General features: G+C 41.3%; 2 protein-coding genes and 1 long non-coding RNA gene across 3 annotated transcripts in view; 1 reads left to right on the forward strand and 2 right to left on the reverse strand.

The window, feature by feature from the left end:
• nek10 (NIMA-related kinase 10) overlaps window positions 1-9,365 on the reverse strand; it is a 16,957-nt gene extending 7,592 nt beyond the window's left edge. Inside the window, exons 1-25 of the mRNA XM_025008693.2 lie at window positions 9,328-9,365; window positions 9,171-9,249; window positions 9,028-9,095; window positions 8,263-8,342; window positions 8,101-8,187; window positions 6,879-7,103; window positions 6,559-6,698; window positions 5,953-6,014; window positions 5,804-5,875; window positions 5,657-5,721; window positions 5,164-5,266; window positions 4,954-5,082; window positions 4,744-4,881; window positions 4,613-4,658; window positions 4,416-4,537; window positions 2,833-2,935; window positions 2,674-2,749; window positions 1,830-1,959; window positions 1,690-1,760; window positions 1,405-1,606; window positions 1,245-1,332; window positions 660-708; window positions 467-504; window positions 290-390; window positions 101-211 (exon numbers count right to left, since the gene is read on the reverse strand). Of these exons, the coding sequence (XP_024864461.2) occupies window positions 101-211; window positions 290-390; window positions 467-504; window positions 660-708; window positions 1,245-1,332; window positions 1,405-1,606; window positions 1,690-1,760; window positions 1,830-1,959; window positions 2,674-2,749; window positions 2,833-2,935; window positions 4,416-4,537; window positions 4,613-4,658; window positions 4,744-4,881; window positions 4,954-5,082; window positions 5,164-5,266; window positions 5,657-5,721; window positions 5,804-5,875; window positions 5,953-6,014; window positions 6,559-6,698; window positions 6,879-7,103; window positions 8,101-8,187; window positions 8,263-8,342; window positions 9,028-9,095; window positions 9,171-9,177 (2,313 nt within the window). The 5' untranslated portion in view covers window positions 9,178-9,249; window positions 9,328-9,365. The remainder of the gene's footprint in view (window positions 1-100; window positions 212-289; window positions 391-466; window positions 505-659; window positions 709-1,244; window positions 1,333-1,404; window positions 1,607-1,689; window positions 1,761-1,829; window positions 1,960-2,673; window positions 2,750-2,832; window positions 2,936-4,415; window positions 4,538-4,612; window positions 4,659-4,743; window positions 4,882-4,953; window positions 5,083-5,163; window positions 5,267-5,656; window positions 5,722-5,803; window positions 5,876-5,952; window positions 6,015-6,558; window positions 6,699-6,878; window positions 7,104-8,100; window positions 8,188-8,262; window positions 8,343-9,027; window positions 9,096-9,170; window positions 9,250-9,327) is intronic.
• On the forward strand, window positions 379-1,418 carry LOC119617771. The gene is made up of 3 exons (XR_005234176.1): window positions 379-529; window positions 670-816; window positions 1,283-1,418. It is a non-coding gene; the product is annotated as an uncharacterized LOC119617771 (long non-coding RNA).
• Window positions 9,334-12,026, reverse strand: LOC119617770 (serine/threonine-protein kinase Nek10-like). The gene is made up of 6 exons (XM_037980173.1): window positions 11,863-12,026; window positions 11,325-11,427; window positions 11,172-11,232; window positions 10,962-11,071; window positions 9,605-9,700; window positions 9,334-9,540 (listed from the first exon to the last, which is right to left on the reverse strand). Exons 2-6 carry the CDS (start codon window positions 11,393-11,395, stop codon window positions 9,426-9,428), a joined length of 453 nt encoding a protein of 150 aa, XP_037836101.1. The 5' UTR covers window positions 11,396-11,427; window positions 11,863-12,026; the 3' UTR covers window positions 9,334-9,425.
• Between the last annotated feature and the right edge of the window lie 117 nt (window positions 12,027-12,143).

Here is a 12,143-nt window from a genome sequence, read left to right on the forward strand (position 1 = left end):
CCCCCCAGCCACTATGGCTGGTGATCAAAATTTTTAATTTTCACCCCTGACTGCTACTGATATATTTTGTTATCTGAAGGATTTTTGGTAAACCTCTCACCTTACTGAGCTCCACCTTCAGCTCGTACGGATCGCTGCCGAGTTGGAAGAGGGACTTCTTGAATCTCCCAACGAGGTGCCGTCTGACGTCGTGGTGCGACGCCGGCGGGAGCTGGAAGTAAACCGAGTTACCGTCAACCAATCACAGAGAGGTTTGGTACTCTGACAGCATGAAAGGAAACCACTGAACCTGAGTGATGAAGACGAGTTTGTGCAGCTGCTTCAGCAGCCTCTGGACCGGATCGTCGATCTGTCGAAGCTTCTTCTGGGACACACAGATCCCGACTGACCCTGAGGGACAAGCAAACAACAGCTGTTATCTATTCTTTGTCATAAATGGATTTAAAGGCAGACGTTGAAGAAGTACCTGGTCTTGGTTTCGTCTTTGAAGCTGTAAAATCTCCGCTGAGGAAAAACGGAAATGAGCGAAGTGGGTCAACAGATTTATGTTTATCTAACTGGATAAAACAGCCCCCTAAAAAAACTGTAACTGAAGAGTCCAAGATGGTTCCTGTTTGGACCAAATATAATCCAAAACGTTAAATGTTTCTTCCTCTTACCTGTCTACAGTGTGATCAGGTGTGAGACTCACATCAGACTCCAGGACTTCTGACAACGTAAACAAAACAACATGTCAACGAAAGCTGAAGTTGGCTGAAGATGCTTAAGCTAAATGAAGCAGAACAGCAGATAAAAAGGCAGTACACAAGCTAAAAGGTAAAAGTAGCTGAATGGTAGCTAAAAAGAAGCATGAGAAGACAAAAACAGAGCGAGTTTCAGCGTATTTCTGTTGGGAACATACTGTATTTGTTTTAAAAAGAAACTAAAAGTCAAAGCAACAATCTCCTGAACAAGCTGAATGTTTTGCTTTAAAAAAAGCTAAAATTACATAAAATCTGCGTAGCTACGTTGCTAAAAGCATTTCTGATTCAGCCTTCACACTTTGAAGCTCACAAACTCGGAAACTCAAAACAGAACAAATGAAAGTTTTTGTTTTTATGACAAATAATCAGAGTGAAACGATGTGCTGCAGGTAGATTTCTGTGTTGTCTGTTATCCATCATCCTTATCATATCTCACTGAAGACAAGCCGTCAGTTTGGTTTTATGATCTTGCATTAAATGCTGAAAGTATCAGATCTTCACCCTGACTTGCTCTCTGCTCGCTGTCGTTTAACCTGCAGGCTGCAGACGAGCTTTCCTCCAGAGAGTCAGACTTCATCGGAGGATTCTCCTGGAAAACATGCAACACCTTCAAAATAAAATACTTTTATACGACAGCTTTAACCTGAACGTCTGAGTTCACCTGCTCTGACTGACAGCTGCTCATCCTGCTGTTGTGCCTTTCCAGGAAGTACTTCTGAGCTCGTTTCCTGTCCCTGTCGGCTCTCCGCTGCAGTGCATTCTGGGAGGTGTAGAGCCCGTCCATCAGCCTCATCATGATGTCGGAGATCCTGGAGCTGACGGTGACGATGTCGGGCCGCCGGTCGGGATCTGGGCTCAGACACCTGACGGAGAAGACACGAAACGACACTGTGAGCGACCTGCGGCGGCGCGCGGCGCAGATCCTCAGCCGCAGGTGAAGTTTCACCATCTGATCATGTCTGTGACTCTCTCTGAGAAGGTTCCTTCTGCGACTGGCTCGTAGACGCCTTCGACAATCTGTCAGACGGAGGGGGAAGCTCAGACGCTGACGGCAGAAACGGACCATCTTTTATGGTTAAATGTTACCTTGCTGGCCAGAGACAGCATGTTGCTGCTGTAGAAAGGAGGCTGTAAAGTTGTCATCTGGTACAGGACGCATCCCAGAGCCCAGATGTCGGCTTTCTCCCCGTAAGGCTCGTTTTTTACCACCTCTGGACTAGCAACACACAAATACACACACACACACAGTCTCTGAAAATCAATACACATGAAATACCATCATCCAGGGACCTTTTACAGCCAGAAAATCAATTTTTATTCACCTGAAACACACCAGTATCTGTCAGGGAAACAGATGGTGTGTAAGAACTGTCCGAAGAAATCTCCTCCGGACTGTTTATCAAAGTGAGTTGTTATAAAATGAACATTAAAATTTCTACAACTGATTAATGTTTGGAATCAACCTGATTCAAGATGGCCGCCGCAGCTAACTGACCTTAGGAAACACAGAAACGGTTTTAAATTGGTCGGTTTTACAGATATTGAGCTAAAATTTTGTGCAGTAGCTGAGAGTCGTCCCCAACACATACTTTGAGCACCAACAGATCAGTCAAGTCTTTGTTTAAAACTTAAGCATGCAAAGTGGAGGAGGATGTGCCTTCCATCAAGAAATGCTTGGTTTTTTTTGTAGCATCTAAAAGATTCCTTGCACTCGTTGACTCGATTATAAACTCATGTTCAAACAGAAACGTGTTGCTAACAGGTTTAAAACAGCCAATCGCTTCCTTTCCAGTCACTAAGAAGAGCCTACAACATTTGTCACTCTGTGTAGGTTTTTAGTTTTCATTATTTCTGGTAAAAACAGAATCAAGGCGCTGCCATCCCAGAAAGAGCACAGGAAGGGTTTTGAAAGCTGTCTGAGTTTCCTCACCAGGAGTAAAGGATGGTGCCGACCACCGACAGCAGCTCGCTGTTCTCCTGCTTCTGCTTGGCGAGGCCGAAGTCGGCTTCAGGCGAAGGAAACGCAGGCGGGTTAATCTCTTCAAACACAAGAAGACGCGAACGAGTGGAGACGGTTGTTCAGACTCACTGATGGTGACTTTGTCTCTCTCTCCCAGCATGATGTTGTTGGGCGAGAGGTCGCGGTGGACTATCCTCTTCTCCTTGTGCAGATACCTCAAGGCCAGGCACATCTGAGGCGATAAGATCAGTTTTATTTCAGGCATTAGGTCAGGGGTGTCAAACCCAGTGACACAAGCGGGCCAAAATTAAAAATTTGGTCCTAGCCAAGGGCCAATCACGATCAATATTTATTGAAAAATTACATAAATTAATTGGTTTTAGATGTATTATGTCAAATCATCTATATAGAAATATCAATGACCTTTTCCCAGTTACAGATTATACAGAATTTAGAGCAAACAGACTTTAATGAACACAGACAAATAGATCAAACTTCAAAAAGCTCATCATTAGCAGTCATTTCTTACGCCTCACTCAGCTTTTAAATGAACTTTTTAACATTAAAACAGATTTTTTTAAAAAGCCATCAACAAAAACCTGATCATACAGAAATTAAAACTATATATTGTTGACTGTCAAGAAGTCACTGTCAAGAAAAAACTTCACTAATTAGGCTCAGTTTTTTTAAGCTAAATAAGAATCAGAGACTTGATCTGTCCCAGACTAGAGGGCCGGATGAAATGTTACAGAGGGCCGGATCTGGCCCATGGGCCTTGAGTTTGACACGTGTGAATTAGGTGATTTACAGGAAACTAAAATGTTTTCATTCAGATTAGTCTCATCTCATCCATAAAAATGATTTCCTATCATCTCTAAGGGTTTTATTCAGAGCTAGCTGGAAATGATGTGCTTTTTATTCTCAGACGCTGCAGCTAACATCTGTTATGAAGTCAAACTTTACTAGTTAGTCGACTTAACTGGACAATAATCTATTAGATAAAGTCCTCTGTGGAGCAGCCGATGGGTTTGTTTATATTTTGGGTGCTAATAGGCTTAACATTGAAAGAAATTACATTTCTTTTGGACTTATTTTTAAAAAAAAGAAACATATATTGAACAAAACATTTAAGACGTCTATCAAGCTCCATTAATTAATTTTTATCTTTTTCTGTTGGAAAAGGAGTAGCAGGAAACAAATTCTTATTAATTCCTATCCTGTTTAACTCATTATATCATTATATTATAATATTATTAACACCATATCGCCTCAGTATGTCACCCAGATATCCCCTCATTGTCAGAAAACTAGCTGAAATATTTAACACCAGGTGTTTTTTTAAATATAATTTTTAAAACTGCATCTTTTCATTCCTCTTCCAGACAGTTTGTACCCATAAAATGATGAAATCTTCTCTGTGCATTCAACCCGTCACGTATGAGACATGCAGGTGGAGCAGGTAGGGATTAGGTGTCATGGCATGGCGGGGAATCGAACCTGCGACTTTCCAAAGATGGCTGCCCTAAAGAACTAGGGAAGTCAGGGCCGCCTGTCCAAAAGCTAAACTGTGAAATATGTCGTACTTATTTCATGTTTTCCACGACTGAACACCACTGAGACAAGAAACGTTTTGTATTTTTATCTATATTTTGTCACGAGACGAATCCATGTAGAAACAGAAGTTTTAGCAGTAAAAACTTTATTTGTTTTACCTGTATGAACACGTTCCAGAGTCTGTCTTCGGTGAACTGCTGCTGCTTCTCCTTCAGAGAGTTAAAGTGTTGCGAGAGCGGCACACCCTCGATCAGCTCCATCACGATGTAGAGCTTTTCACCTGAAGCGGAGAACAGGTTTGTTTTATTCTCGCTAAGAATCGACAAAAACAGGACAAAAAAAGTTTGATGCTCACCTTCCAAAAATGTTTTGTAATATTTAACAATGTTTGGGTGAGTCATCTAGAAAGGAGCAGAAAGAAATGACAATAAAAATGCAACAAACGGTGGAATAGGAAAAATTTTAAAGTTCTTGAGCTGCGTGTGCCTGCTCTCTGATGATGCTGAGCTCGGAGATGATTTTCTCCACGTTACTGTCTCGGGACTTCTTGTCTTTGCCGAACGCCGGGTTGTGCAGGTTCACCTCCTTCAGAGCCAGGAGGTTCAGCCCGCTCTGTTTTCGGACCTGTCATCCAGAGCCAGAGTTCAGGAACCGAAATCAGCGACGTGTGACATAAAACGGACCCAAGGGTTTCACCTTGAAGACGCTTCCAAAGGCTCCGCTGCCCAGATGGTCCAGGATGGAGTAACCGTTGATCACTCTGAGCGGAGGCTGGTTCTGATCCAGAGCTTCAATGCTCTCCCTCAGACTGTCCAGTTCTTCCGCCTGTAATGAAAACACGAGGCTTGTACAAGTTTTTTATTAAAAAGTAATTACAGCTGAACAGATCTGGAAGCTTTTGCTTACGGTGTAGAGAGAAACTGCGGCCTGTAGCTCCTCGTAGGCCGCGAGCTCTCGCACATAATGTCCAACATCAATAAACAACTCATACAGGTCCGTGGGAAAGAGCCTGAAAAGGATAAAATATTACAAAACAGCTGTGAAGATCATTGCCGAGACGTGCATTTTTTTCTGAACGGCATCAGGTTTGATTTATTTCAGTTTTTGTTTTGTTCTGAAAAATCATAATGGAGGAAAACGCTGAGGTTTTAGAGCGACGACCCAAAATCTACTGCGGGACGGAAAAACCTGCAAAACGTAAATCTCAAACTGAGCGGCAGAAACTGAAGGACAAACATCTGAAAATCAGGAAGTCTAAAAACTGAGCCACAATCAGAAATAGGAAAATAAAAAAAAGAACAAAGAAACAGGCTTTTCAAAATAAAACAGGAAGCAGGTTTTCCCAGAACGTGACGCCTAAAACCAAGAAACCAAACCTGGAAACAAACTTTCTCGTTACCTTTTAAAAAGATGTCGGTTTCTTTCGAGGCTAAACAGAAACCGGAGGGCACGAAACGCGTAGCACTGCCGAAAACAATAACAACCACTTTAATTTGATTTATTTTTCATTTTTATTCACATCCGATTGTTTACATAAAACATTTACCTGTAAGGGAGTGGCCTTCGGTCCACAGTCTTGGGGTAAAATTAACTTTGAGATTATATAGATACCATTTTCCTGACAGAAAAAACACAATTAACTCATTTATACGACGCTAATGATTCAATCCTTGTGTTTTAGTCAAAATAACTCACCTGCACGATGTGATGAGCAGAGGTGTCATCCAAACTGAGCTCAGTCAGAGCTGTACAGCAGGCTGAAAAACAAAACCAATGAAACGAGCTTTACTTACAGGAATGCATATCACCCGCCGTACGGCGATCTGTTAGAGCTCAGAGTATGCGTTGGGTATGACTCTCAGCTAGTTCGTGAGATATTTTGCTAACAGACAGACAAACGAATGCACGCTGATTTAAAAATAAAAAAAACAGCCTTATAAACGTCTCAGTTACAGCTCTTTCTCACAGAACTCAGACCGTAAACACCGATGATTTAGAAATGTAACATTTGTAGTTTTTATGACTGATATATTTGCCTTCCTGTGTGTATTTTTAGGTCCAGTTTAGTTGTGTCTTTTATTCCACAGGCAGGAAATTCACATCCACTTTCTGTAAATTTGTGGGGACATTAAGTCAAGTTTCAGAGCTCCCTGAAGTGTCACACTTCAGGAAAAATCTGTTTACATTCCCAGCTGCTGATAAGAATTATCTCCAGGGGGAAATACTTTGGTTGTGCTGTAGTTAACTTTTGACTAAAAGCATCTTTGTGGTGGTGATGTTCTGCACCCTGCAGCTCCTGACCTGACTGCAGGGCCTGAACGTTGTGGTTCTCCTGGTTCTGGACGAGCTCCTCGGCCGTCCGCTCCCTCAGGATGTGACCGGAGGCGCCGGCGTCCGAGCGCGTCTGGGCGGCCGGGCCGTCAGAGACGTACCGCCTGTCACTGAAAGTTGGATTTTACAGTCAGCGTACTGCCTCTTGGCCTTTTCTCAGTTTTGACAAACCTTTCATGATTTCTTTTTTTTAATAATCCTGGAGTGTCAGAACATTGAAACAACCAGAACAGCAAACAAACAGGTGGATACTGTAGGAGACTGAGGTCAGTAAAATCCGGATAATTCACCTGCTGAGCAGCCGGAGGAGTTGCTGCGCTCCCCCCCAGCTCTGGATCTCGGCCCTGGTGTCAGGATCCTCGCAGAGCTGAACCAGGATCCAGGCGACGCTCCACAGCAGCTTCAGGTTCCAGCTGTGCAGGAGGCTCAGCAGAACCGGGACACCCTCCAGCTCCTTCAGCTGGAGCCTGACACGCTGGACCGGAGTCAGGAGCCTGAGCAGCTCGGCGCTCATCCTGGAGGAAACATCAGATCAGTCTTTACAGCTCCGTGCAGACGATCCACAGCAGCTAAAACTACAGAAATCACGTTCTGTGAAAACTCAGAGCGAGCACCGAGAAACTGAGCTGCTAAAGCTCAAAGAAGCAGCATGCTAGTTAAGTAGCAAAAGACTAGCTAAGAGCTACAAGAAGCTAGCTGTAATAAATATATATAGCAAATGATTAGCTAAAAGTAGCAAAAAGCATAAAAAGACAGGGTGAAAGCTAAAAATAGCAAAAGACTAGCTAAAAGCTACATGTAGCAAGAAGCTAGCTAAAAAGTATATAGCAAAAGACTAGCTAAAAGTAGCAAAAAGCTATCTTAAAACAAAAAAAAGCAAAATGGTAGCTCGAAACTAAATGCTACTTAAAAGCATCAAGACAGGAGAAAAGCTAAAAGTAGCAAACGACTAGCTAAAAGCTACATGTAGCAAAAAGCTAGCTACTATATATAAAAGGGCTAAATGCAGCAAACATTAGCTAAAAGCTAAAAATAGCAAATTGCTAGGTAAAAGTAGGAAAAGACTATGTAAAAGCTACATGTAGCAAAATCCTAGCTAAAATGATCTGTAGCTAAGGGCTAGCTAAAATTAACAAAAGCCTAGATAAAATAGCTAAATGCTAATTAAAAGCTTAAAATAGCAGAATGCTAGCAAAATGTACCAAAATACAAGTTATAAGTTAAAAAAAGTAAAAGGATAGCTAAAAGCTAAATGCAGCAAAACAATAACTAAAAGCCAAAAGTAGCAAAATGCTAATTATAAACTAAAAGTAGTAGTTAGCTGCAGCTAAAAGCTAGAAGTAGCATCAGAAGTATTTGAAGGAATCAAGGAGCTCTTTATGTATTTCTATGGAGAAAATATTTGTTAATAATATATAAAATCACAGGATGATCTTTAGTTGTGTGAATTCTGAATTCACAAAATATTTTGCCTCAGAGAGAAAACGGACCAATGAGTGAATGATTTCTAACCTCTTGGACAGCAGATCATAATCCTGCAGGATTATAAGGAGGCTCTCCACAATCTGCAGCTCCCCAACCTGCTGCTTGGCCTCAGGGCTGAAGACAAAAAGAGACGCTGCAACACAAGCTGCGATATTTGAGTTTAACGCTCGGTTTTATAAACCTCCTCACCTCTCGGTCAGAGCAGTGAGAGCCAGCAGGGCTCCGTGTAACACGCCGCGGTCTGCTGTCGACAGGAGCTTCACCAGAGTCTAGAAAAGTACAAAAACTTTGAATTCTTCCCTCAGTATGTAGTGAGGAAACTACAGGATACAGGATTGGTGTTTTTCTATTAGTCTGATGCTGCAAAGTCACTCAAACCTTTATCAAAATAAGCCGAAAACACCGAGCACGTTGCCTGATCCTATAAATAATGATGCAATGTTCACAATATTCAAAAGTTGGGGAAACATTTAACAAACTATCTGTCCATGATATTAAATATTTCATGGATTAGCTGCCACAGCTAATCAACCTTAGTAAAAACAAAAATGGCTAAAATGTGGCGTGGCGGTAGCTGAGCATGGTCCCCAACGCCTACTTCGAGGGCTACACGTTGCACAACATCGTTGGTTAAAACCCTGGCATTAACTGCTGGAGTCAAAGCCGTTTGTCTGTTAGCAAAACATCTCATGGATTTGACACGATGTGATTCAGGCCAACGCAGCTATAACGCCATCGTTCCTGAACATAAGATGATCTTAGTCTGAAAGGCGGCGGGCGATATGCATTCCTTTTAATTTGATTGTGTTTGATTTTTATGAACATTTACGCTCAGAGTTGGTGCAAAAGAGATGTCTGGGGATTACTGAAAAACAGAAACTCCTCAGGTATTTTTTGCTGAAAGTCGTTTATTAGAAACTCGTCTGAAAGCTGCTGGTCGGAGGTAAAACTCACCCTGTGGGCGCCGCTCGCCGTCACCCAGGCCCTTTGGTTTTCAGCGGCCGACAGCTTCTGAAACATGTCTGCAAAACAATCAGTGCTGATAAGAGCCCGAGCAGCTCCTGTTATCAGTTTTCTTTTTTCTGCAGATTACTCACAGGTCATTGTCACCAGCTGCTGCGCGGCGAACGCCCGCTCGCCGCAGGATGTGTAGTCGGCAGCGACAGACTCCAGGTACTGGAGGCGAAATAAGAGCGGCGTGAAATACATATCTGGATTTCTTTCAGCGTATAAATAACATCAAAGCATATTTACCCTGGCAAGGAAACTGACGCCTTGAAGCTGATGAAGAACTTTCTAAATAAAAAAGGCAATAAAATGTGGAAATATTCATAGAAAACGACACAAACATGTTAAAATATCTGTATTTTTCCAGCTCGTGCCTGATGGTTGGGATCTCTGACTAATAACCGGAGACAGGTGAGAATTCTGAGGGCTGCCTCGGGTGGTGCGTGGTCGATCCACTCACTTTTAAAGAAAGAAACACGATTAATTCATCCGTCAATGAAAAGAGAAGAAAGGATTAATTTACCTGCAGAGTCGATTCTTGACCAAAGACGTAAGAACGTCCAGGAAGAGTTTCCTCAGAGGGTGGTTGCTGAAACATCTGTAGTCTTTATAGGTCGTGCTGGAAAGTAAATTACAGTTTTATTAAACAAATTCAGCTCATTTAGCAAATAATTTAATCACCACAAATGGTTGAAATGAATGTGAACAGAACAAAACTGTGACGAGAAATTTTAAAAAGTTGAGTCTAGAAGAATGATGAACTCCAGTCAGATAGTTTCTAATTAAATTTAGCATCTTACTTGTTTACGAAACAATATCAGAACTCAAATGCACCACTGAACTATTTAAAATGACACTTTTCTTTAAAATAAACATCAAAACATTTGCAGATTTTATTATTTACAGTGCATAAAAGTATGAAGGATGCAGAGTAAAAACACCGTTCGGACTCCAGGACATCTTTGGAAACCGCTGATCAATTAGAAAACTGTCAATTAAAAATATTTTTTACTGTAAGTTAAGTATTTATTGCAGAGAAGCACAACTAAACGTCTCATATGTTGTAAATAAGTCAAACATCTGTGACGAATAAAGATCCACTTCAGCACGAAAAGCCAAATCAGTCAGTTTGTGTTGAGTTTTAATGATGTCTATAAAGAGACTCAAACTAGATCTTATTGGGGAATTATGAGAAAAATTCAATAAAACAACAAGACTTTGGAAACGTCTCATAATTAAAGGAAAACAAACAGCTTTGAAGCTGCAGTCTTGAACAACTTGAACAACTTAAACAACTTTACGTAAAAACGAGTCCCTGAAGGCACCATCCAGGGAACTAAAATAATAATAATCTTCCTCATCTACCTTTGAATCAAAGTTTTCCAACAGGCATGTCTTCAGGAATAATCCCTTTACTTCGAATCCTTTTAATTTACTTTAAAATTGACCGTTAAGCGCCAGGAAATCCCTTCGTGTAATGCTTGGCGTCATTGTGAAAGCTTGGTGATTCACTCGGATCGTTCTGAAGCTTTTGAATCGGAGAATTTTATAAAAATAACTCATTTTGAAAACACAGGTCGCATGTTGTGCTCTTAAAGAGGCACAGATTTAAACGTGCCTCTATCTCAGCTAATGTTTTTAATGAAGTTTAGGGTTTAAACTTTTGATTTTAACTGCAGAATGCTATTAATAGGCCGTGTTTTTACACACAGCTTCCAAACTTGCTCAGCTCCAGTTTAGCGTGGGGAAGGAGGTTTTTTATTTTATTTAATAACGTGCAGTGGGGTTGGCACTGAGCATGTTTTATGATCCAAGCAAATCAAGTGTCAGGCTAAGCCTCGTGTATTATTATTATTTCTGTCGGCAGAAGGGGGTTAAACCTGAATTTTTCCAGTTCGGACGCCTCGGCGCTGATGTCGTTCCCACTCCGTTTTGGAGCAAATGTGCCGGCTCTGCTGCTGCTCGCTCTGCTATGACTCAATGTTGACACCTGTAACACAGGGAGCCTCAACAAATACTCTGACGGGAGAAATATGAGCTGCCATCTTATCAGAACTGTGTCTAGACAAGCATCAGGCGCTGTTTTTCACCTCCTGTCTGGAGCTGCTTGTGGCAAGCAGGGACTGGAGCCTCCGGAGATCGTAGGAAGCCCTGGAAAACAGGCTCCACATGAGATTTGTTTTCGTTGTGTCAGGGAGATGAATGTTAAAACGCTGAACATTAGGAAACTTAAAAGAGCTTACCTGCTCTGGATTCTTCTGGATTTCAGAGGCAGTTTTTCTTCCGGCTTCACGTTTTTAACCGAGTCGGACATTTTTAGCTTTTATGTTTGCTTCCATGAGGCACCTGTGGTAAACGTTGGCACATTTTAGCTGTTCATAAATCAAAATGTTCTGCGCTTTCTAGAACATGGCTGCTGTGACATCTGACCTTTCTAACTTTTATGCTTTTCAAAATATTCAACTTTGTTTACAAAAATTTTTGATTTAGTCAAAAACATTGTTTTTGAAATCTGCTTCAGCATCCTAGCTCCATTTTTGTTTTCTAATGTACTTTTCACTTTTAGTTGTCGTTTTCCTACTTTGGGCTTTTAGCTACCTGTAGCTTTTAGCTAGCTTTCTGCATTTTTAGCTGTAACAACTCAGTTTCAGCTTCTTCTGTGAATTTCAGCAGAGTCATCCAGCATTCAGCAATCACACTATTTCCGCAGAAAAAAAAACTGTTTTTTTTTTGTCTAGTTTATATTCAACCTTCTTTAGCATGACATTAAAATGAACTTACCCTTTTTCCTGCTTCCCAAACAAAGACAGTTACTTTGCAAAACTAAACACGAATGTTGCCCCTAAAATAAACTTATTCGAGGTTTCCTGGAGCAGCAGAAGTTCCTGTTTTAGGCTAAATAATGTACATTTTTCTACATTTTATCACCAATCGAGGTGAGCTGCCGTGCATTCTTTGTTGCTATGGTTACAACGGACGCTTCCTTCTGTCTATAAATTTCTTATTGACGTTTTTAATCTGGACATTTTTAATTTTGAGTTGAACGAGTTGTCACAGAAGTC

The sequence above is a fragment of the Kryptolebias marmoratus genome, linkage group LG16 (assembly GCF_001649575.2).
Source record: "Kryptolebias marmoratus isolate JLee-2015 linkage group LG16, ASM164957v2, whole genome shotgun sequence".
Taxonomy (NCBI): Eukaryota; Metazoa; Chordata; class Actinopteri; order Cyprinodontiformes; family Rivulidae; genus Kryptolebias; species Kryptolebias marmoratus.